The following is a 23,589-nucleotide window of genomic DNA, read 5'->3' on the forward strand; positions in this document are numbered from 1 at the left end:
TCCCAGTACTTACTAGAGTTGTGACCTTCTTCTTCCGGATGTAATTCTCAATGGCGTCATTGTTTGGAGCAAACACAGTATAAGCGCTGGCTGCCTCGATCGCACTGGCCAGGTTATATTGCTGTGATGGCGAGAGACAAGAAGGTGTGAGAGATTTCCCTGTGCATGTACCCCGAGTGAGAGGGCTGTGCAGAGAACGTGGTACTTACAATGATGTAGCCCCGGAAGATGGAATAGTTGGGCATCTGGTCCAGCCGGGTGAGCAGGTTTGGCAAGGAGACGGTTAGGCTTCTTTGGGGAACCAAAACCTGGGAAAGGAAGCCCCCGGAATCTGTTAGTATGTGTCCATAGGGCTTGCTACTTTCTGGTAGGTAGGGTCATGTCACACGACAAGATGCAATGATAAGGACCCCTGCTAGACCACAAAGCACTTCTGCAAATTTAATGAAGGACACCTTTTCCTCTGACGGTTGGCAACACCCAATAAGGGTGCACAGTCTGGGAGTGAAGTGGGCTGGGGGTGAGCCTCATGCCACCCTGAGGCCAGGCACTGATATTCAGATAATGCCCTGCACACGTGTTCATGGTGGCCTTGGCAAAGGTGGCCACGGTGTCCAAGGGCAGGTGGAGGAGGTCCTTAGGGAGCCAGTGCAACCCGGAGGCTAACCAGAGAACTTGAACAAGATGACAGGCATCCAGGATTCTTTTGCGGTCACATCACTTCTTCCTCAGTCCAGTTACTTAACCCTGAGGAGTCTTACTTGTTGTCTCCCTTGTGAATTGAGGACAGTTGCATTTACTCTCTTGCGGTTGCAGTAAAAATCACAGGAGATAATAGGACATGATATATTGTACAAGGCCTGTTACCTACTGCGCTGTCAATCATTCCAGTTATTACCGCGTACAAGGGTAGAGGCTGGTGCTGATGAGGGACACAGAGACACAGCTCCCCCATCCCCAGGACATGCCATCACTTGGGGGTCTGGGACTATACCGTGAGGAAGAACTATCAGTACAAGAGGGCACAGTGTACCAAATGAGTTCTATACCCCTAAATCCCATGGAATTATGGAGAGGGGAAAAAGGAGTAAAACCAACATTTATTGAGGGAAGGTCTGCTAGGCAGTAGGCATCGAGAGAGAGAAGGTGTTGTTTTGTTCTTCCTGGGGAAGAAAGATGAGGCTCAGAGAGGTTATGTCCCTTGCCCAAGTTCACATAGCTTGCTCTCAGTGGGTCCCCAGATTCTGTATGCCATCCTTGATGATATGGGTGGCAGGATCAGAAAGGCTTCTGGGAGGAGCTGAGACATGATTGACCTCATGATAATATCGATCAGGACAGGAGATGGGTTCAGGGGCTGTTGTACTAATAAGGTATGGCTATCAGAAATGTAAATAACGAGAGGTAATTTCATGTTTTTTTTTTAAAAAGGTTTTTAGTAGGAAAGCCAGGATGGAGAAGAAAAATACCCTTGATAAGTAATGTTCATTTGCATCATAAGAAGTCATAAACTGAGCATAGTTCCCTACAAGTGATCAGTTGCTCAAAAATGTTGTTTTTCTTAATGTATCTTGATAATACAAGGGAATTGCAAAGTTCTTGCAAAATAATGCACCCAGGCATCTTACAAATAACTTCTTTCCTGCACAGAGATAGTTGACCTTTTCTGTAAATTAAAATCAAAAGTGAGTATAGAAGTGCCAAGTGAGGATAATTTTAGTTAAAGTGCTATTAGTTAATTGTCTTTTCCAATCTTCCATCCTTTGAAAGTTCCCAATATACCTTAAATTCTAACCTCAATTTTCAATGAAAATCCTAATATAGTAACAGAAAATTACAGGATAGCTTAAAACTGTGTTTCCCGCTATACTTTTTTGTTTTATTTTGTACCTTTGAATACTGTTGCATTGTGTCTTAGAAGAAAATGAAAATTTCAAAATACTTTATCTACCCTTTTCCATATTTTTCTAGGGCTTCCTTACCCTATCTTTTTAGGGTGAAATCATGGAGAAAGGGAAGAGGAAAAATAATGCATAACCACTTGCCTATCCTCCAGTTCTTGATTAAGATATTCACATAAATAAAAAATATAACATATTTGGTCATACTTGATGTAGGGGCCATTGCCAAATATAGGCTGAATAAGTAAGAACAGAGTCTGACTGGATGAAAAGAACCTCTAAGCAGTTTGAACATTAATGTCATGGAGAACAAACAGGATACTTTTCCACTAGAGGAACGTACTTCCACCCCCACATCCCCTACCAAGCATCCTGTGCAGAAGTAATAAGTGAAGTCAGAGGAGATTCTGTCTGCATGGCAGGTGGCAAGCGTGTACCTTGTTGATGATGTGTATCACACCGTTTGTGGCTACGTTGTCACCGTCAATGACAGATGCTCCTTCAATCGTGACAGTCTGTAAATGCAAAGCACAGTGGGAAGGTGAGTCTCCATAGGGTAGGAAATTCAGGGATTGAAACTATTTCTGGGTTTTGTACTTCTCAAGCAGTAGTGACTTTTACATTTTTTACTATGGCCTGAAGTTAGAAATATCTTTAAATTGTGACACACCAGGCATCTCTCTCTCTCTCTCTCTCACACACACACACACACTTAAAATGGAATGATACTTTCCTCTACTTTTGGGGAGGCCCCTGAATACCAATTCTGTTCTTTTCGACTTCACTCAAAGACTGCTGGTTGAGGCTCACCAAAGCGATCCTGTAGTCTGAAAAACCCTGTAGATGGTGTTGTGGGTTGCATTGTGTCCTCAGTATTCATATGTTGGGTTCCTAACCCCCAGTACTTCAGAATGGGACCTTATTTGGGAATAGGGTGTTTACAGAGGTAATCTCATTACATTGAGATCATTGCAGTCAGCCCTGCTCCAATATGGCTGGTCTTCTTCTAAGGAGAGGAAATTGGACACAGACCATGGTCCGGGCAGAATGCTGTGTGAGTGTGAAGAAGGCCATTGACAAGCCAAGGAGAGGCTGGAATGGCCCCTTCCAATAGCCCTCAGGAGCCAAACTTGTTCACCCCTTGATCTTGGACCTTTGGTCTTTAGAACCATGAGACAAAATGTTCTGCTGTTTGAACCACTCCCTTTGTGGTACGCTGTTATAACAGCCTTAGCAAACTCCTATGGACAGCCCCTGACTTTCTTGGTCCAAATGAACCCAGTTACTTTTCAAGAATATTTATTACCCAACCTACACACTCACCCAGCCACCAACCAGCCACAGCACAGCTGGGCTCCACTCTTTCTACTTTCCTTTCTTCCCCAACCCTTACTCTTTATTTGAAATCTCTCTTGGGAACCTAAGTGCAGAAGGGGACTTGTCTCACCCTGACAGCCACCAAGTCACTCAGTGAAGGCCCTGGAGAAAACACTCTTGGCTGCCTTGCACATCTCTTTTGGTTAAAGGGAGACATTTGTATCAGACCCAGGAGCTCATTAAAATGTGTCTTTGGTGGTTAACTCCTCCAGGTCAAGGGCCCCATTGATTTGTCTCTGAATGCAGAGAACCCAGGATAAGCCTGCCCAGGGTAGGTGCTCAGCTCATGCTTGTTAGGAGAAACAATGATTTAAAACACCGATGGAGCACAACCCCATTGTCTGATACAGGTATGTAATGTAGTAGAATTAGAACAATAATATGCCAAGAATCCATGGAACTGTATGTGACTCTTCTCTGCTTTCAACAAAGAATGATCTGATGAGGCACATACATTTCAGCAATGCTAGCCATAGACCCTTTTCACAGCACTCTGTCATCTTCTCTGACATCATCTCTGTCACTGATGAGTAGGAAGGTAAAAATGTTTTAGAGCAGTTAATCCCAGAACATTTTAGATGGTGGTTCATGGTCCACTGATGCAGCACTTCTCACTTCCCAGTAAAATCTTCATTTTCACCTTGTGCAATTCATAGCCAGAGCTGTTGCATAGACACTGGCATAGGCCTCAAGGCAGCCAAACTTCCTGACACAAGGCTAACTCCAAGTCCGGACACACGGCGGTAAGTTCCAGAGGCTGAGCCTCCATGGGGCGGTGGCTCTTCCTTGTGTGTTGCTGTGACATCAGCACTGAGCCCCTGGTGTTTCATAGGTACTCAGTAAAGGTTGGTTTACCGACTCTAACCTGACATCAAATTTTTGTTACCTGTAGTCACTCAGTGGGTTGGTTACTGGTAACAGCTTTTAGTATACACATATGAATAGCCACAGTTGTGAAATTGGGCAACCTTTACCCAGAATCATGGAAAAGTTTGCCTGGATCAGTCTGTGGCCTGTCAAGAAGAGCTTGTGGCCAAGCTGTAGGTGGAGGGTCACATTTTAGAGCATCACTACTACAGGGTAATGTGTGAGTGTGTGCGTGTGTGCGTGCGTGTGTGTGTGTGTGTGTATCAACATATGTTGACAGTTGTTGAAGCTGGGTGATGCCCCCATGGACGTTCTATTCTTGGACTATTTTTGCTCATGTTTGGAGATTTTCATAACACAGACCTTCAAAGTAGGCAGCACAAACAGAGATGACACGTTTCCACTTAGCAGACAGGTTATAGAACTCTCTTACCTCATCTGCCTTCACCAGGTGAAGGAAGTTGCCAGGCAGAGACGTTGCCAGCATGTCTGAAGATGACAGAGCCTGCAGATCTGCCACTCTGTATGTGCCCAGCAGCATATGGTACCTAAAACAACAACAGTCCAGAAGAGCTATCGTGAAATATCAATGCATGAAGGAGTATCATTGAGTAGTTAAGAAAATAAGTTCTGGAGCCAGATGGCCAGATTCAAACTCTTCCCCTGATGTTATCAGCTATGGAGCCCTGGGTTAGTTATGGAATCACCCCATACCTCAGTTTATACATCTGTATAACAGGTGTAATTTTAATGCCTGTCTCCTAGGGTTGTTGAGAGATGAACTGAATTATACGTGAGGTAGTTAGCACAGAGTTGGCTGTCCATAATGTTAACTGTTACCATCCTGGGGGAGGGAGGTGAGGAGTGTTCTAGAACATGCTGGTTTCTGTGGTTCTCAAGGACCATGTGGCTTCCCTCTACTGAACTTTGTTCGCATGGATGCCGGTAAGATATCATGAAGAATAAAATACATAATACCTACTTTATTAGGACTGGAATATTGCTCTTGGACAACCAAAAGGTTTTTTCATCTTGATCCATGTCCTCAATAGCTTGCTGGGAAGGCACGAGGACAGTGAGGTTTGAGGCAGCTGACAGCATGGGTTGTAGAGAAGCATTCTGAATCACAGGAGGGAAAGAAAGTTGGCCTGGCTCACGTTAGAGGACAGACAGAGTGGACCGAATGCTTGGCAGAGATGACGACTTCCCAGGGAAGTAATTTCAGGGACACTGGAAAGGTCCTAAGGGCCCCTTTCCCAAATCCATCCCACCCACTGGCTGGTGCCTCATATTCTCTGAGACACATTCTTTTTATTTAAATATGTGAGCTTTGTCAAAAGGCAAACTTTCCTGGTCTCTAAACAAAGAGCCAGAGAATAGTCTTGATGATCCTGTGTGTGGGTGTGTGAGCCTTAAGAGCCCTTGGAATCCTGGGATCAAGTCCCGCATCGGGCTCCTTCCTCAGCAGGGAGCTTGCTTCTCTCTCTTCCTCTGCCTGCCACTCTGCCTGCTTGTTGCTCTCCCGCTCAGAAATAAATTTAAAAAAATCTTAAAAAAAAAAAAAAAAAAGAACCCTTGGATGCCCTAGGAATAAGGATGGTAGGATGATTACAGGAAACGTTTCAGCATAGGGGACAGACTGGAGGCCTGAAATCAGACCTGGAGCTAGTTCTGGGTTGAAGTGGTGCACTTATGTTTCACAACTGATCCCAAGAAAAACAAGCAAAAAGCCCTGGTTTGTAACATCCCCTGATTTCTGTGGTGTATATCCTCCGACCATGGCTGATTTCAGGGTACCAGTGTGAGAGCACTGAAGGCGAGTCTGGGGAAGATATGCTCTCGTGCGTTGGGATGAGTTGGGTCCACCATGCCACTGGGCAAGCTTATGCACGTGGGCTTGGCCTATATGGAAGTCAGCACGTGCAGCCGGACTCTGAGTCCCTGTTCTTTCACGTGACGGGGGCGGAGAGGCTCCACACAGAAGCAATCAGGAGCGGTCCCAGATTGGTGCTGACCAGGCACCAAGACCATATCTTGGCATGTGACTTTCCAGAGGGGATATACCAGCGGTCGTGATGGCACTTTGGCCCACTCATGCAAAGATGACAGAGACGTCCACAACTGGGTATAGTGGGGATTGGATTCTTCATCACAGAACTTTCCAGGGGAGAGGAAGAAGCTCCTCAGAGCATGTTGGGCAAAGAGCTAAACACCCATGGGTTATGCCAGATTACAACTATAAACCCCAAATCCAACTCGGTGAATGGCAGTAATGAATTATGTTGACTTTTTATTTATTTTTATTTTTTTTTGTATTTTCAGCATAACAGTATTCATTGTTTTTGCACCACACCCAGTGCTCCATGCAATCTGTGCCCTCTCTAATACCCACCACCTGGTACCCCCAACCTCCCGCCCCCCGCACCTTCAAACCTCTCAGATTGTTTTTCAGAGTCCATAGTCTCTCATGGTTCACCTCCCCTTCCAATTTCCCCCAACTCCCTTCTCCTCTCTAACTCCCCATGTCCTCCATGCTATTTGTTATGCTTTCTAAAAAAGACCCCTTGATGAATGAAGTGATACGTGTATATTTGAATTGGCTGAAAAGCTGACTCCTCTAGCTTAACCCAGACCAGAACTTCTTAGTCTTGCTTGCATGTTAGAATCACCTGGGAAGATTTTAAAGATTTTATTTATTTATTTATTTGATTGAGAGAGAGAGAGAGAGAGAGAGAGAGATCACAAGTAGCCCAAGAAAAGGGGGAAGCAGGCTCCCTGCAGGGAGCCTGATGTGGGGCTCGATCCCAGGACTCTGAGATCATGACCTGAGCTAAAGGCAGAGGCTTAACCTGCTGAACCACCCAGGCAACCCAACCTGGGGAGCTTTAAAAATGCCCTGATGACCAGGGTGCCCCTCTGATCAGTCAAGTCAGGGTGTCTGTGGCGGGAGCCGAGGCATGGCTATTTAAACAGGACATTCCATGTGATTCAAATAGCGGTCAGGGCGGAGGACCACTGCTCTACACAACTGCCTTCCCTTCTTCCTACCAGCTGAATTTTCAGTTTTCTGTTACACGCACTCCAAATTTCTAAAATCGTATACATTTCCGAAGTTCCAACGAAGGTACTCACGTTTATCCACTGGTTAAATACAGTTGCCGCGGAGAGGAATGACAATTCCTTATTCATGTCATGCAGGGGAGGGAGGGAGAGATCAGAGAGAACACGAGAGAAGGAACAGTGAATGAGCATGATCACAGTGAACCGCTGAACAGCATGCACTTAGCCTTCCCGGGGAGGGGCTCAGCTCATTTTCCGCACCAGTAAGAATGGCGGCCCGCTAGTTGAATTTCTCTGTGCTGCACAGTTCTTTCATGCTTAGGAGCTCCGTTAGCCTCTCTACTCAAGATAAAGAAGTAATTCCAGAAACTTCAGATGGAACCACCAGCTGAAGCTCTTCCAAGTCAGAATTTAGTTTTTAAGGGCATGATGCCCCACCTTAGGGAGGGTCACAGAGCTCAATGACAGCCCCCTTTTCGAGCCAACATGGAATAGTGGCTTGGAATGCAGAGCCAGACCACCTTGGTTTCCATTCTGGTCTGGCCATTGCCTAATGCCTTAGGCAAGTTACTTGGTCTCTCTGGGTTCAATGTTCTTGCCTGTAAGATGGGGATAATAAAAGCTCCAACTGATAGGTGGATGTGAAATGTGGAGAAGTTAATGTTTTAAAGTGCTTAGAATGGAGGCTGGCATGCAGCACATGCCCAGGACATCTCAGCCACTCTTCTTTCTCAACTTTCTACCGTGGACTATGTTCATGAACATATATATTGAACTGTGGCTGTAGGCACCAGATTGGAATGAAGGGAGGGCATACAAAAGGGAAAACACAACTTTTGCTCTCACACAACTTACACTTGTTTGGGGGAAGTTAAGACTTGAAAAGATTCCCACAGCGCCAGTACCTCAGTCATGTGTGCAGGAGTGCTAAAGAATGCACTAGACCTTGAGTTCCAAAAGACTGGGTTCATTTCCTGAATCTGCCATCTACTACTACCTGTGTGATCTTGGGTAAGTCACTTAACCTCTCTGAGAACTCAAGTCTTACCTGAAAATGAATATGAGGATGTCTGGCTGCTGGGGTTATGAACATTCATGTAAGGGAAAGCATTTTAAAATTATTAAACACCATGAGAATGGCAATAGTTATCATATACACATTTATATGGAGGCAATAAATCTCAGAGTTGTCTCAATTCCTTTTTGAAGTAGTTGAGGTTATCAGATGAATTAGTAAATACCTGTCACACAGTCAGCAAGTAAACTGGCAGGTACAAGAGCTGAGATGTGTGAGTAATCCCCAGAAGGGGCTGCTCCAAGGGGGAGGACGGTATAGATGGGACCTGAGCTGATGGCAGAAAGCTAAGAGGCTGGGTCACTGGGACAGGGAGCCGAGCTGGCAATGGGAGCTGAGCTGTGAGGCTAAGCAGTTTGCAAAATGAGTGAGTAGCTTACTTCCTGTATGATCTTCTGGAGCACAGGACTGGTAGAATACTTAAAGGCATCCTAGCCAAGAGCTTTTTTTTTTTTTTTAAAGAGTTTTGTCTTTATTATTCTGCACACGAGTTCATCTTGGATGACTTACCACGGCTGCATTTCCGTAGCACAGATGGCCGTCTCCTTCATAGCCCTCCTGGCAAACACAACTCCAGAGGCCAGAAGAAGTAAGCTGACAGGTTGCCTGATAATACAAAGATAAAAGAAACCATTTGGCATCCTAATAAATAGTTAGCTCCCAGTTACATCCCTTGAGCCCTCAGGCTCCATCAAAGGTGAGAATTGCAACTTTGGGGTTGAAAGATGCTAGGAGGGTCCCACAGACGTGGCCCTGTTGCAAGGAAAGTCTCCTGTCTGTATGTTTGGTGTAGCTCCTGCTTAAACACAATTAAATTCTTTCTTTTCATCCCTCACAGATTTAGCATATAAAAGTACAGGACATACAGTTAATTTGAATTTCAGATAAACATGTAAGTTTTAGTACAAGCATGTCCCATGTAACATTTGGGGGCCCACTGATGCTGAAGAAGGATACATTGTCAATCTGAAATGTAAATTTACTGGGTGTCCCATACTTATTTTATCTGGAAACTCTATGTTGGTTCTTCTATGCTTTGGAATGAAGAGACAGTTGCAGTACCTTCTCACCATTAGAACATCAGGGCTTGATTGGTCTTAATTGAAGCAAAAGTGTTGGGTCTCCTTCAGATTTATGAAGTGCTCTCATGATTCTTGAGAAATGGATACTGTGGGGCATCTCCTCTATTTTTCTTTAAAAACTACCCTCCCCCACATAGCAGTGGGCTCTGGCAACCATGTTCCTAATATGTCACCACATTCCCTGGCCATAAATGACTGGCTCATATGTGGACCCCTGGATCCCTGAACCCCTGGATGGCCAGCTCCTTTCTCCTATGATTTGGAATTGGGACATAAATTGCCAATAAGTTAGTGGGCATCACTGGGGGTGGAGGGTGATGTTGATCTAAGAAAAGGGAGCTGTGTATCCCAAGATACAAAAAGGGAGCATTTAAAGTTGGGAGAGAGCGAGAGACAAAGAAAAAGCAGGTGCACAGAGAAAAGCAACATGAACAATCACATAGTCTCAGAGGTTTGGAGGAAAAGGCTGCCTTGATCTTGATGTCTTTGGGTCTTGATTCTGGATCCTTGGGAGGTCAACTTGTATTTCCTGCCCTTGGAGCTACCCTGGGAGGACTCCCTGCAAATTCCTTTTTTGCTTAAGTTGATTCGTGTGGATTCTGTTACTGGCACCCAAAAGAACTGTGACTAAGGGTTGTCTTCCTTGGTTCTGATGTTGGGTGCTTAATGATGTTCTTTTGAAAACATGAACATGATCATGAACATGATCAGCTCTAATATCTTTGCCCGCTCTTCCATAATGTAGACACAAGGCACAAGCTACCGTTGGGTGGGCATTTTCACCAATAATTTGTTAGGTTCTGACATGCAAAATGGGAGTCCAGTCATCCAGTCAATTAAGAATTGCCAGGCTAAGCAAATAAAAAATATCAAGTTAAATATGAATTTCAGAGAGGGTCTGGGTAATTTTTTTTTAAAGATTATTTATTTATTTATTTGACAGAGAGAGATCACAAGTAGGCAGAGAGAGAGGAGGAAGCAGGCTCCCTGCTGAGCAGAGAGCCTGATGCGGGACTCGATCCCAGGACCCTGAGATCATGACCCGAGCTGAAGGCAGCGGCCCAACCCACTGAGCCACCGAGGTTTGCCCCATGTAATCTTTGGAACATACTCGTGCTGAAGGATTGTTATTTATTTGACATTCTGACTTAGCTGGGAAGGTCTTTTATCTGGCGATCATACGTTTGTTCTTCCAAGCTTTGGACTGGAGTAACATTTGTAAGAACTACTCCCATTCTGCTTGGGGACTCTCTTTGGGAGGAGGAAAGATTTTGTTCATTAGTAGGTTCTAGATAAGAAATTAACTAGCCTTCTTTCTTTCTCAAGTAACTTTTTTTTTTTTTTTTTTAAAGGATGAAGGGAATGAAGTAACTCACCAGCGGATGACATTGCCCAGTTTGTTCCCAGCACGAAGTGACTGCTTCACAATCAATCCCATTTCCTCGAAACCCTTGCTTGCACTCACACTCATTCTACAATTCCAAGAAAAAAAGAGATGATTGAACAGGAGGGCCTTTCATGCTTTGTTACATGGCCTGCAAACGAGCCACGGAAGTCATAGCTGTTTGGCCCCCTGAGTTGATGTATTTTGTTTGTTGTACTTCAGATTCCAGAGCTCTTGATCTGTGCATTCTGTGCTACATTTCATCTGAGAGTTCCCCGGTATTTCTTTTTGAATTCATTATCCCAGAAGTGCCATACATGTGACAAGACAACCCAGGAAGTGGTGGGAAGAAAGGAATAGGATTTCTATTTATGAATTTTTATCTTTAACAATGTATCATTCGCGATGTGTGTTTTATAAAGTAAAGAATTTTTATCTTTAACAATGTATCATTCGCGATGTGTGTTTTATAAAGTAAAGATGTGTGTCTTTATTTGAAAAGATCTTATTTATTTATTTGAGAGCGGGAGAGAGAGAGAGGGAGTGTGAGTGAGCACGAGCAGGGAAGAGGGGATCCCAGGGTCATGACCTGAGCTGAAGGCAGAAGCTTAACCAACTGAGCCACCCAGGCGCTGGTAAATGTTTGTTTCTGAGATGAACGTATATGTGTACAGAAGCACCTGTATACATCTTTATGCGGCAGGGCAAGACCCTATAAACATGGGTGTTTAATACTCTCCACTTGGTATCGGGGTAGCACCTCCCTGTATCCCCCAACTCTAACATATTGAGCCAAACATAGTTTGTCTTTTTACATACGTATTCATGGTAATTAGGATTTCTGCCTATTTGCAATATTTAAAAGTTCTCAAGCCAACTGGTAACTACTGGCAGTTAACTACTGGTAACTCTAGGGCAATCCTAGAGACAGTGTATTTTACTTTGTTTATGGCACTATAAAAAAACCTTTCTCTTCCTCCATCTCCCATATTAGGATGCCTTTATCCACAGAAAGAAAGAGCGGAGAGAGGGGGATAGATAGTATTATGGGTTGAAATGACTAGTTCCAATTCATATGTTGAAATCTTGACACCAGAACCTCAGACTGTAACCTTACTTGGAAATAGGATTATTATTATGTAATTAATTTAGACATGGTTACACTGGAATGGGGTGTGTCCCCGATTCAATATGAGCAGTGTCGTCATGAAAAGGGGGGATTGGGGCACAGACATGCACAGGGAGAACTCCCTGTGATGATGAAGGCAGAAACCAGGATTGATGCATGAAGTTGAGGAATGCCAGAGACTGCCTGAAAACCACCCAGAGCTTGGAGAGCAGCATGGAACAGATTCCTCCTCAAGCCCTTTGATGGAGCCAAGCCTGCCCACACCTTGATCTTGGACCTCTAGCCTCCAGAACCATTAAACAATACATTTTTGTTGTTTTATGCCACCCAGTTAGTGACACTTTGTTACAGAAGCCTTAGCAAACTATTACAGAGACCAGGACACATTTTGTCTTTCTCAAACGCAATCTGGCAATTTAGGTGAGGCAAAAAACGAATACACTTGTTTGCCAAATGCGTGATGAGACATAAGACCGTAAGTAAGCTCTTTCATGAATAGGACTTTTTCACGGTCACAGTACAGTCGTCATCACCTCCCCAGTGCAGACTGGTTCCTGAGCAGCAGCTTTCTCTGCCTCAGTCTCTTTTTCAAGAGGTTAAGTGAAAGTGATCACAGACTGTAGAGTGCTACAGAATTATAAAGTGTGGTCAGGCACTTAAGCAGGGGCTCTGGAGTCAGACTGGATGTGAATCACACAGCATGATTTAGTAAATTACTTAGCTTCTCTGTGCCTGTTTCGTCTTCTGTAAGATGGGAATAATGCTAGTCATCTATGTGGCAAAAAAAAGCAAAAATAAACACACAGGGCCACATCTAACTAAAAAGCTTCTGCACAGCAAAAGAACCCATCAACAAAATGAAAAGGGAACCTACTGAATGGGAGAGAATATTTGCAAATTATATATCTAAGAAATGGTTAATATCCAAAATATACAAAGAACACAGGCAATGTAATAACAAAACAACAAACAACCCTTTTGAAAAGTGAGAAGATTTGAATGGACATTTTTCCAAAGAAGACACACAGATGGCCAACAGATACATGAAGAGATACTCGACATCACTTGACACCAGGGAAATGCAAATCGAAACCAGAATGAATTCTCACACCTCATAGGATGCCTACTATCAACAACACAAGAAGTAAGTGGTGGCGAAGAAGTGGAGAAGAGGAAACTCATGCATTGTTGGTGATAACGTAAACTGGCGCAGCCACTGTGCAAAATAGCATGGTGATTCCTCAAAAAATTAAAAATAGAACTATTTCTAAAAATAGAACTACCATACCTTCAAGCAATTTCATTTCTGAATATTTATCTACATTTGAGAAGATATCTGCACTCCCATGCTCCCTGCAGCATTATTTACAATAGCCAAGATATGGAAGAAAAACCAGGTGTCCATGGATAGATGAATGGATAAAGAAGAGGTGATATGTGTATCATATCCACAACACACACACACACACACACACACACACACACACACACGCGAGATGGAATATTACTCAGCCACGAAAAAGAATAAGCTCTTGCCATTTGCGACAGCATAAATGGACCTGGAGGGCATTATGCTAAGTGCAATAAATCAGACAAAGAAAGACAAATACCATATGATCTCAATTATATAGGGAACCTTAAAAAAAAAACCAACCTAAACCCCAAAACCTGAAACCAAACACATAGATAAAGAGCACAGATTGGTGGTTGCCAGAGGCTGGGGTGAGGTGGGGATGGGCTAAATGAGTGGAGAGTGTCAAAAGGTGAAAAAAAATAGTACCTATGTCACGGGTTAGTTATGACAACCCATTCTCACTACTACAAATGATTAAAAAGCTGTAGTAAGTTCTAGACAAAGTACTGCTATGTCCAGTTGGGAAAAGCCACCTGAGGAGTCCTGCTCCCCTTTGCTTTCTGCCTCGGCACACCTACCTGCCCGGGGCCAATGTACAAACAGGTTGCATTGGCGTGGCAGCCGCCAGCACCTGGCAGCAGGCAGTGGTTGATCTCCGAGCAGTCTCTGCCATCCCCGGTCCATCCCTGCTGGCACACGCATGTGTGGGTCCCCATGCCGGTTCTGATGCACTCTGCCTGTGGAGTGGAAAGCAGCAAATCTCTGAAAACTCAGTCCAGCCACATGACTCCAAAGGCAAAAAAAAGAAGGTACCTCCTAGAAATGTGTGTTTGCATGGAGTGCAATAGAAATGATTAAAATGCACTTTTGCACCGAGATCCACCAAACACAGGAGACAATTTAGAGAACAGTGTTGCTTGTTGTGGGCCAGCTAATGGCCGGCGCCAGGCACATAGCTGTCATTTATGGAGCTGGGGGACCGTTCTTAGTGTTTCACTGGTATAACCCCTGATCTTGAGGAAGGTCCCATTACTCTCTGCTTTACAGATAAGGAAGCCAGGCTGAGAGGAGTTAAGTAACTTCCCTAAGGTCACACAGCACAAAACTTCAGCAACCCTGTCTCCAGAACGCTGAGGTTCAAGCTCCTAACCACTGTAGCAACTCCAGGCCTCTCCGCCCGAGCGCCCAGGAGGCTGAAGGACAGTGGGAGAGGAAGGAGGTGCAGGGTTCATTGTGGAGAGGGTGGGACCAGCACCAGGGGGATCTGGTGGGGTGGGGCAAGGCATTCCCATCTGATTTCACCTCTAAGCCACACTAGCTCCTGCAGGGGTTTCAGCATGGGAGAAACATGACCCGATCTGCTTCACGTCACTCTGGCTATGGATGGGCAATGAACGCACAGGTGGGCCAGTGAAGCAGTGGGGAGACCAGGTGGCAAACTGTGCATAGGGAATGGCGGTGACGAGGTCCCGGGGGTAGGAGGGATATTCAAAAGCCACTGTGGGTTTGGGCTATGTGCCTGGGCTTTCCCCAATAACAGAACTTAGGGGAAGTCACTTAGTGTCCCCAAGCCTGAGTTTCTCTATCAGTACAATGGGAGTAAGAACATTATTGGCTTGGGGTGGGGAAATAAGAAATGAGATCGTAGACATTCACATTGCTTGTCAGCTGTAACATTGAATCACTGGATTATTACTAATAACCTCCAATATCTGATTCTCAGGCTGTGTTTTTAAGAGCCCAAAGACCCCAACTCCTGTGATCCTGGGACATCCCCTGCACACGTGGATTGAGGAAGTGGAAGCTCACAGAAGGCACTAGCTTCGTCTTTAAAACTCAAGGTTCTGGCAAATGTGCTTCGTGCAATGAAAAGCCTTCAGACATCACTTTTTTTCAAGGCCTTCCCTCAGGTTTTCCTAAGAAACCAGGTAGCCTGGAAATAAAGGGGAACACTCACATTTCGGCTGCAGCCCCCCCTCGTGATTTCTGCACAAGGGTCCATTTCTGAACAGAGGCTTCCATCCCCTTTGTATCCTGGTTTGCAAACACAGCTGCAATGAAGAGCATGTGCACAAAATCAACCCCAAAAATGTAAGCAGCCACCACCCAGGAAAAGGCCAGACAGCCAGGGGGTGAACGGTTCCTGGCCAGACATCTGACACATTGCCCTTGTGGGCAGAGCCAGTGTAAAGGTGCTCATAGGCACTGGGGGTGGGCTGGTCTGCAGTCAGACATGCCCGAGAGGGAATCCAGGCCCCACCTCTTAGCATCGTGTGACCCTGGCTGAGTCCATTAACCTCTGGGAGACTTTGTTTCCTCGTCTGGAAAATGAGTCTAAAACCTCCTTCACAAAGCTGTGAAGATTAAGGGAGTGAGATAAAGCATGGGGAGCATTTAGCAGGACGCCTGTATGCACTTGCCTCTTGCGAGGCCCTACATCTGGCAGCATCACTGCTTTGATGGGGAAGGAGTCTACCTCTAGTTATTATCTGTGGTTCTGCAGAGAACAACTACCATCTCTTTGACGAGACAGTTTTTTTTTTTTTTTTTTTTTTTTACTGATTTGAGAGAGAGCACAGAGGGGAGGGGTAGAGGGAGCGAGAGAGAGAGAGAATCTCAAGGAGACTCCCTACTGAGTGTGGAGCCTGATGTGGGGTTCGATCTCATGACCGTGAGATTGTGACCTGAGCTGAAACCAGGAGTCAGACACTTAACCAACTGAGCCACCCAGGTGCCCCTCTTCTATGAGACAGTTTGTAAAATATTGAAAAATAATGGTTAGATTTGTAGGGGAAAAAAAGCTATATGATGACTATAGATATGTTGGCATTCAATTCATAAACGAAACATGAAAAATGAAAAAAAAATTGGTCAGGTCAGACCCCTCTTCTCTGGTCCCTCAGACTTCCTTTATTTGGAGTACCACCCTCTCAAAGTGCCTGATTCCATGAGCTCACATAATTGACTGTCTCCTCACCCTTTGAGACGCTTGTCTCAAAATATCCTGCCATGATACTTTAACTATCAACTGGGCCGTTCATTCATCCGTCTGGCCCACCAATAGTTATTAAGACTCTTGTAAGAGGTGCTGTGTCCCCTGTGGTTCCACCAGAGCCCACATCCTTTGCCTCAAATTCAGTCACAGGTGCTTTACCAGAACTTAAATAGAATTATTTCTCATGTATCAAGGCTCCATGAGGAACAAAATGCTTTATCTTGTCCCCAGATGAAAAGATAGATCAATCTGTTCCAAGTGTTCGATTTATCTAAGAGTATGTAGTATATACAGGCCAGTGTCAGTAGCCCTTTGTGAGTGGTTTCAGAGGTTTTAAGGACAGTTTGGATAACATGTGATTTTTGCCTTATGCATGGATGTAGCTCCTCACTCCCGAGGCAGGTGCATTTCTGTTGTGCTACCATGGAAGAGAAGAAAGGACAGTCTCTGGGCCCAAGCTGCCTACCCTAGTAGGCTGTACCCTAGTTTCTAGTGGGGGAGACAGGTCATAAGCAGAGAAGTAAGTAACTATGCAAATTACAAATTAAGAAAAGTGCTATAAAAATGAGGTCAAGATTATCAGACATTCTCTGTGTTTCCCAGGATGTTTTTGAGGTGGTTATTGCCTTAGAACCAGAGAGGGTCCCAGAGAGGAAAATTTCCTCTGACATTCCATCTCCCCCATCTCCAAGCCCAGGGCGTACGTTAGACACTATTAGGGAAACAAATGGTGATCTAATGACCAAGACCCGATTTCCTGTAAGATGCCTTGAATGGGGGAGTTATTATTAATGGCTCTAGGAAGTAAAGGTTTTTTTTTAAGGGTTGGACAGTTGTAGACACATTTTCATTTCTTCACATGAATAATGATAATAATCATAGTTTCCATGACTGAACACCTATGATGTGCTGGCTCTGGTACTGGGTGATTTTTTTTTTTTAAGGTTTATTTATTTATTTGAGAGAGGTGGAGAGCTTGAATGAGGGGACAGGGAGAGGGAGATGGAATCTCAGGCAGACTCCCTGCTGAGGCTCCATCCCAAGACCCTGAGGTCATGATCTGAACCAAAATCAAGAGTTGGCCACTTAACCACCTTAGCCACCCAGCTGCCCCTGTTGCTGGGTGCCTTTACATCCAGTTTTTATAACCTCCACAACTGCCCTGCTACATAGGCAACATCATCCTTATTGTCCTGATGAAGAGAAGTGAAACTCAGAGAGGTTAAGTAACTTGCCCAAGGTCACACAGTTGGTATGTTTCAGAGCACGGAGTGCTGCAGTTTGAACCCAGCTCAGTCTGAAGTTTTCTCCACAAAGGCCACACTGGCAGCTGGAGGAAACAGGCCTTTGTTTGCAAAGAGTTGAGATAGGGGCTGGGCCTATGTACAGGTGGCACAGGGGCTGTGGGCTCTTAAGGGTGGTACCCTACTGGTTTACCTTGCTATCCCATTGCTGTATTCACAGGTGGCATGGATGTGACAGAATTGCATGTAGGGCCCGCAGGTGGAGGTCTGCTTGTGGCAGAACCTCCCAGCAGAGCCTTCTCTGCACGTGCCATCCAGGCAGGCCCCGTCACTGTCGATCCTGTTGTTGCATGTTCCAGAGATGCATAGACATTCTGGAAGAGAACGAAGAGGGATATGTGGGGGTCGGGAGACAAGCACAGCAATGGGGCACATGGTCATGGAGGAGAAAAGACCGCCGCCCCTCACCTCCTTCTTGTGCCCATCAGAGCAGAACCTGGGGCTGAGCTGGGGGAGGCTCTGGAGGCTATATCTTAGCTTCTCAAGTGTCTCTCTATGGGCCTGAGACAGTGTGTGGTGAGCCTGACTGTCCCATCAAGGATGGGAAGAATTTGGTCCCAGAAGTACTTTGTGCGTATGTGTATGTAGGTGAGTGTGTGTGTGTGTGTGAGAGAGAGAGAGAGAGAGAGACGCCAAGGAACTCAATCTTCATTTGCTTTATGGTTGGAGAGCTCAGTCTGGAAATTTCTCACCTTTCTGGAATCAGTAGAAGCAGTTTCTCATGCTGGCATGGCCTCTTACCTGTGTGCAGCTTACAACCAGCGCTACCTGATGGCCATATTTGTACACGGCCCTTGTTCTAGGCATTGGGCCAGCCTTTAACAGTACCATCTCATTAACAGTCACCGGCGTCAGAGGGTAGATACTCTTATCATCCCCATTTCCAGATGAGCAAACTGAGGCCCAGAGAGGTGACGCACATTGCCTGACTTGCTAAGATTGCCTATGCGCAAACATCATAATTCAGAATATTAGCTGGTATTTCTGTTTGCCTGTGATCATTTTAAACTTTTGTGGTTTACTTTGCTTTCGATGATGTGTTTTAAAAAATTGCAATGTGCGCTTCCAACTCCGGCTTCTATGCATGCAGGAGTTGAAAAGAAGGATGCAAAATTCCTTCGAGTCAGGCGGCAAGGGTTTGGGGGCTTGGCTATGATCAGAAAGAAGGCTTCTGTGATTTGCCGCAGGAGGGCTTTAGGAGAGGAATTCGTGTGGGTTCTTGTAGCCAACAACCAGGACAGAAAAGAGAGGCACAGTGAGTGGGCTAGAAAAGCATGACTGGACTTAAAACAAAAGGCTTTTCATAAACTTTATGCAAGTTAGGACTTTATCCGCAAGGGACAAGGGCCCAGAAGGAAGAGGTGGCTCTTTTGCATGGGCTGGTGGGTAGCCACAGACCTGAAAGGGAGGTATTGGTGAGGAGAACTTCATGGCTTCCCCTGGCCCCAGCATCCTGCTCTGTTGGCCCCATAAAGATACTAACATTGACAGGCTTTGGAATAAAACCTTATTTTTGTTTCTCAGAAACCTTTTTTGATACAAAGAACAGTGGATTAGGATCAGCAGCCATGATCCTGCTGTGCTCTGGTTTCCTGCCCATCTTGAGAGGTGGTTGTGAAGATCAGACCAGATGAGAGAGGGGAAGGGCTGTGTGCTCTGTAACCAGCGGATGGAGTTAGTAGTGACAGTAATAAGAACGGCTTCATCTACTGATTTCTTGCTGGGGCAAGTTCTGTGTTATGGCCATAAATTATGGTCTAACTTCATCAAAAACCCATGACATGGGTACTGTTATTATCTTCATTTTATAGATGGGGAAATTAAGACTCAATGAAACTTCTTCTAAGGTCATACAACCTGTCAGTTGCAGAGTGGGGATTTAACTTTGGGCTGGCTTGATTCCATGGCCAACACACCTATTCATTTTTTTTTTCTTTCAAATTCTAATCTTAGTGTAGAAATATATATCTATATTTATTTCTGTATATTTATGTATCTATCTACTTAAATATATACAATGTTGCAATTTTAAAGGTATAATGCATTCTCTAAGATCAAATAACTGCATCTTTTTTTTAATGCCTAGTGTTGTGGAACTTTCTTCTTGGTCTCTGAGCTTCCTGATATTTATGTCACTGAATTTAGAATAACAGCAACAGTAACAACACTCACAGATCAATAAGAGCTAGTGTATTTGTATTGCATTCTAGGTGCTAGGCATTGTCCCAAGGCAAGTGCTTTCTATTTATAACTTGCACTAATGTTATGAGGTAATTACTCTTATTATTCCCATTTTATAGATGAAGAAACTAAGGTCCAGAGAGGGGGGAGTCACTTGCACAAAGTCACACATTTTTCAAGGAGGAAATCTGATAGAAGGGGATTGTTGGAAAGGTAGAGAGTGAGTCTGTGTTTTGCTACTGAGCCCATGGTCACTTCAGGTTTGTGGGGGAGAAAACTTAAGGGACTGGTTTTCGAAGAGTGGTCTTTTGGTTACACTCCCAGGAAACTGGTTACAATTGCAAGTTCTCCAATACTACTCAGGCCTGCTGCCTCAGAAATTTTGCAGTGGGACCCCACAGCCTGGCATGGGCTACAGATTGAGAATGATGCGCTGGAGAAATGGTCTAGGAGGAGGGTATACACCAAGCAAAGGGGCACACACCACCTGGCCTGCATTATTGCTTTGCTGCAGTGCCAAAGGGAACCCAGCTGAGGAGCAGGAATAAGTTCCAGAAGTGCCACTTACTTTTGTCACACCGAGGTCCATATTTGTTGGGATCAGAGCAGAACTGACACTGGGAGCCTTGGAAGCCATCTTGGCAAACACATGTCCCATTGCCATTGAGGCCATCCACACACTGCAAGCAAAGGCAGGCCCTGAGGGCGTTAGGACAATGCTCCACTGTAAAGAAGTCCCAGATGTCTTTGTGTCATTGCCTGACTTCTCTGAAGTCAGGTTCTATCTGACATGTCTATCAGAGCTAGACATGGCCCTCTGGGACAACTTGTAAAAAGTAGAGTCATGTCGATATCAGCTAAGATGCTAAAACAGGGACAAGCTTGGGGTCCTGAGTCAGGATTTCAAACTTGAAGGGAAGTCATCCAAGGAGGAAGGGTGTCACCATGGTGAACTTGGAACCTGCAAATAATGCTTGAGGGATGGTGTGACCAGCCACCGGCCTTTAGAAGGAAGGTTGGCCATTCTTTCCAGAGCCTGGCTTGCTCAGCTTTATGACTGTATGACTTTACCCCTGCAGTATAAGACTTTTCCCACCTCCCCATTTCAGCTGTTTCAAGGTTGTCTTTGCAAGGATCACTGTGTACCAGAATTGGGCACCGGTGACTTCCTGCCATGGCCTGTGGTAGTTAATTGGTGACTGCTTTGCCTTGTTCTTGCCTCACCTCAACAGTTGCAGTTATTCCTTCCCCTGGGGCGGAGCACATTTTAGATGTGGTTTGTTACATGCACAGATCTGTAATTTCCCAGGTGAACCACAACTCCTTTTACTTTTGTTTGTTTAGCTCTGGTCTCTAAGCTAGGGGAGATAAGTTTGGGCCTTTATAATTTTACTAGCTATTGGAGGGGGGTTAATAAAAAGCAATCACTGGGCAGTGTCTGTTTTTTTTTTTTTTTTTTTTTTTTTTAAGTATCACAGAATCTTCATCCTGAAAGAAATCTTGGAGATCAATGCAGGGGACTCTGCTCTCCTCCCATAAGAAGAAAGTGGGGTCAGAGGGAGCCTCATTGAGTTATCCAAGGTCAAGTGCTCAGCAGCAGGAGCACAGACATTGGAACTCTTCCAGATGTCGCACTCTCTCCCCCTGCCACCATCCATCCCTGGCCCAAATTTCTTCTGCTACAGATACCTTCTGTTCTTTGAGCAACTGATCTGTTTCTTTTACTTTCTGCAAACAGTGATTGGCACTGTAGCACTTCTAGGTCTAGTGGTTTTAAAAATTACTCTTCCACTTGACTTAGGTCAGGTCAAGCTCAGCACCCATGAACCAGTTTACATCACCTGGCCGTTGCCTGAGCATGGATTCGAGAAGCCTCCAGGACACTGGTTGCAGTCAGGCCCGTAGAAACCTTTGCAGCACTTTGGTATCTGAGAAACAAGACACATGCTGCCTTTTAAAACCGCAAGCAGAGTGCCAGTTCCTCAAAGGAAATACATTTTAATTTCCATTATAGTAATAAACAACATTAGCTCGACTTCTTCTGCAGATGATGGCATGGCTGGTGTTCAACCATGTGTTCACCACACGTGTACTGAGGGCCGACCTCGGGTGCCAAGCCGGCTCTGGCACTGTGAGAACAAGACATGAAGGCTTGTGTTCATGAAGCCCATCCTCTATATCATCAGGAAGAGACCATCAATTTTAAAAAAGAGACCTGTATGTGCTGGGAAGACAAAATACTATAACGAAGGGGTGGCAGGTGGGGCAAAGGTGGGGGGAGCCTGGGGAGGCCACTATGGATCAGGTGGTGACAGACGGAGTGAGAGTTAAACCCCTGAACAATGAATCAGTCCCAGGAAAATCTGGAAAATGCTCTGAGGGAGGGAGTGGCAAGTGTGTATCCTCTGGGGCCGGAAGGAGGGTCAGAGACAGGTCAGACAGGAGGCAGTGGCCGGTCCATGGGGGGAGTGTCAAGAGTATGGGCTCTTTGTTAAGAGTGAGAGGGAAGCACAGGAGGGATGGGTGCAGGGAAGGGGGTAACCTGGACCCCGCGGAGAGAGTTCCCCCTACCGTTCCCCTGCGGGAAGACATTGCCAAGGCCATGGGCACCATGTCCCCTCACAAATGCTGAGGCCCAGGAGTGTGGCCCTGAAGACCTCACCTGCACTGTGGCATTGCAGTACCGGGCACAGCCGCTCTTCAGGCTCCTTACTCTGCCATTGTAGACACATCTGTGTGTGAAGAGTGTCTGGAAGAAAGCCAATGGGAAAAAAAGCACTGAGTCTGCATTTTGAGGTCCTCTGGGCATCGCTCGGCTTCATACCCTGACAGCCTACTTCCGTTTCCCCTCGACGTCAGGCAAGATCACCAGAGCTCTCCAGCTCCCGTGTCTCCCCGCCAGAGCTTAGTCCCCTTCTTTAGGCCTCTGTTTCCTTGTTGGTAGAACACAGGCCAGGACTGGAATTAATCAGGGCACATTTATCTTGATCCTCCTTTCTGCCAGGACAGACATTGCCAGTTGACCAGGGAACACTTTGCTGTTCATCCTGAGTGTGGCTCAGCCTTCTCTTCCAATCAATAGCTATCCCCAAGCTCCTTCTACACAGAAATTATGGAGCCAGCAGAGAGTCCCTCTCTAATTTGTAGAAAAATCCACCAAAGGAAATAGGGATGGTCTGAGTTTTTCTCTTAGGAGTGATGCGTAGGCATATGTGGGAAAGTCTTAAATGCAACCTTCCATTCTCTAACCCCTGGTGCCTGATCGTAATTATCTAGAGCTGCCGTTTATCAAGAACCCACTAGGGGCAGAGACACTGCACATATAAGGTCATCAACCTTCAATTCCTTGTGGCTGTTTTTCATCCCTCTTTTGCAGATGAGGGAACTGAGGTCCCGACAGGTAAATATTTTTGCTAAAGAGCCCCATTAGTAAGGGGCAGGTCCAGAGAATGGGTCTTACTGTGTCCTTACTTTAGGATATCACAGGCAAGTCATGTTGTCTCCGTTGGCCTCAGATGCCTCATCTGGGGAATGGGACGATAATGATGATCTCAGGTTTTATCCTAAGCATTCTGTCTCTGGTTCAAGTTTTATGTTAGGTAAATGATGTGGAGACAGCCCATCATCTCAGGCTCCAGCTCAAGAAGGTAGTGTTGAGAACTTCATGTGCTGTAAAATCCTAAAATCTGAGCTATGTAAAGGAATTCTGAGATCACTGAGGAAAGACTATTCAGTCCTCTTGTAGGCTCTCAGGATAATTAAGTAAGTATAGATCATGGGAGTCTGGGAAGGGAAGATTTGGGGCTTTTTTGGTTCTAACCTGTGTATCTAATTCCGCCTTCTTTCTCTCCTTCTCTTCCTTACTTGGGCTGTGGTGATG

The 23,589-nt window shown here is 45.3% G+C and overlaps 1 protein-coding gene across 2 annotated transcripts in view; it reads right to left on the reverse strand.

Annotated features, from left to right (window-relative positions):
• The window catches only part of STAB2 (stabilin 2), a 166,974-nt gene that overhangs the window by 69,745 nt on the left and 73,640 nt on the right, over positions 1-23,589 (reverse strand). For both annotated transcript variants that reach the window (XR_004286657.1, XM_032346573.1), the window contains exons 20-33: positions 22,372-22,458; positions 21,551-21,637; positions 20,278-20,389; positions 17,662-17,842; positions 15,187-15,280; positions 13,808-13,966; positions 10,739-10,834; positions 8,791-8,886; positions 7,278-7,325; positions 5,128-5,264; positions 4,579-4,693; positions 2,339-2,416; positions 210-308; positions 14-121 (exon numbers count right to left, since the gene is read on the reverse strand). Coding sequence is in view for 1 of the 2 variants with exons in the window: in XM_032346573.1 (XP_032202464.1) it covers positions 14-121; positions 210-308; positions 2,339-2,416; positions 4,579-4,693; positions 5,128-5,264; positions 7,278-7,325; positions 8,791-8,886; positions 10,739-10,834; positions 13,808-13,966; positions 15,187-15,280; positions 17,662-17,842; positions 20,278-20,389; positions 21,551-21,637; positions 22,372-22,458 (1,497 nt within the window). In the remaining variant the exon portion in view is untranslated. The remainder of the gene's footprint in view (positions 1-13; positions 122-209; positions 309-2,338; positions 2,417-4,578; positions 4,694-5,127; positions 5,265-7,277; positions 7,326-8,790; positions 8,887-10,738; positions 10,835-13,807; positions 13,967-15,186; positions 15,281-17,661; positions 17,843-20,277; positions 20,390-21,550; positions 21,638-22,371; positions 22,459-23,589) is intronic.

This window comes from Mustela erminea, chromosome 6 (genome assembly GCF_009829155.1).
Source record: "Mustela erminea isolate mMusErm1 chromosome 6, mMusErm1.Pri, whole genome shotgun sequence".
Lineage (NCBI taxonomy): Eukaryota > Metazoa > Chordata > Mammalia > Carnivora > Mustelidae > Mustela > Mustela erminea.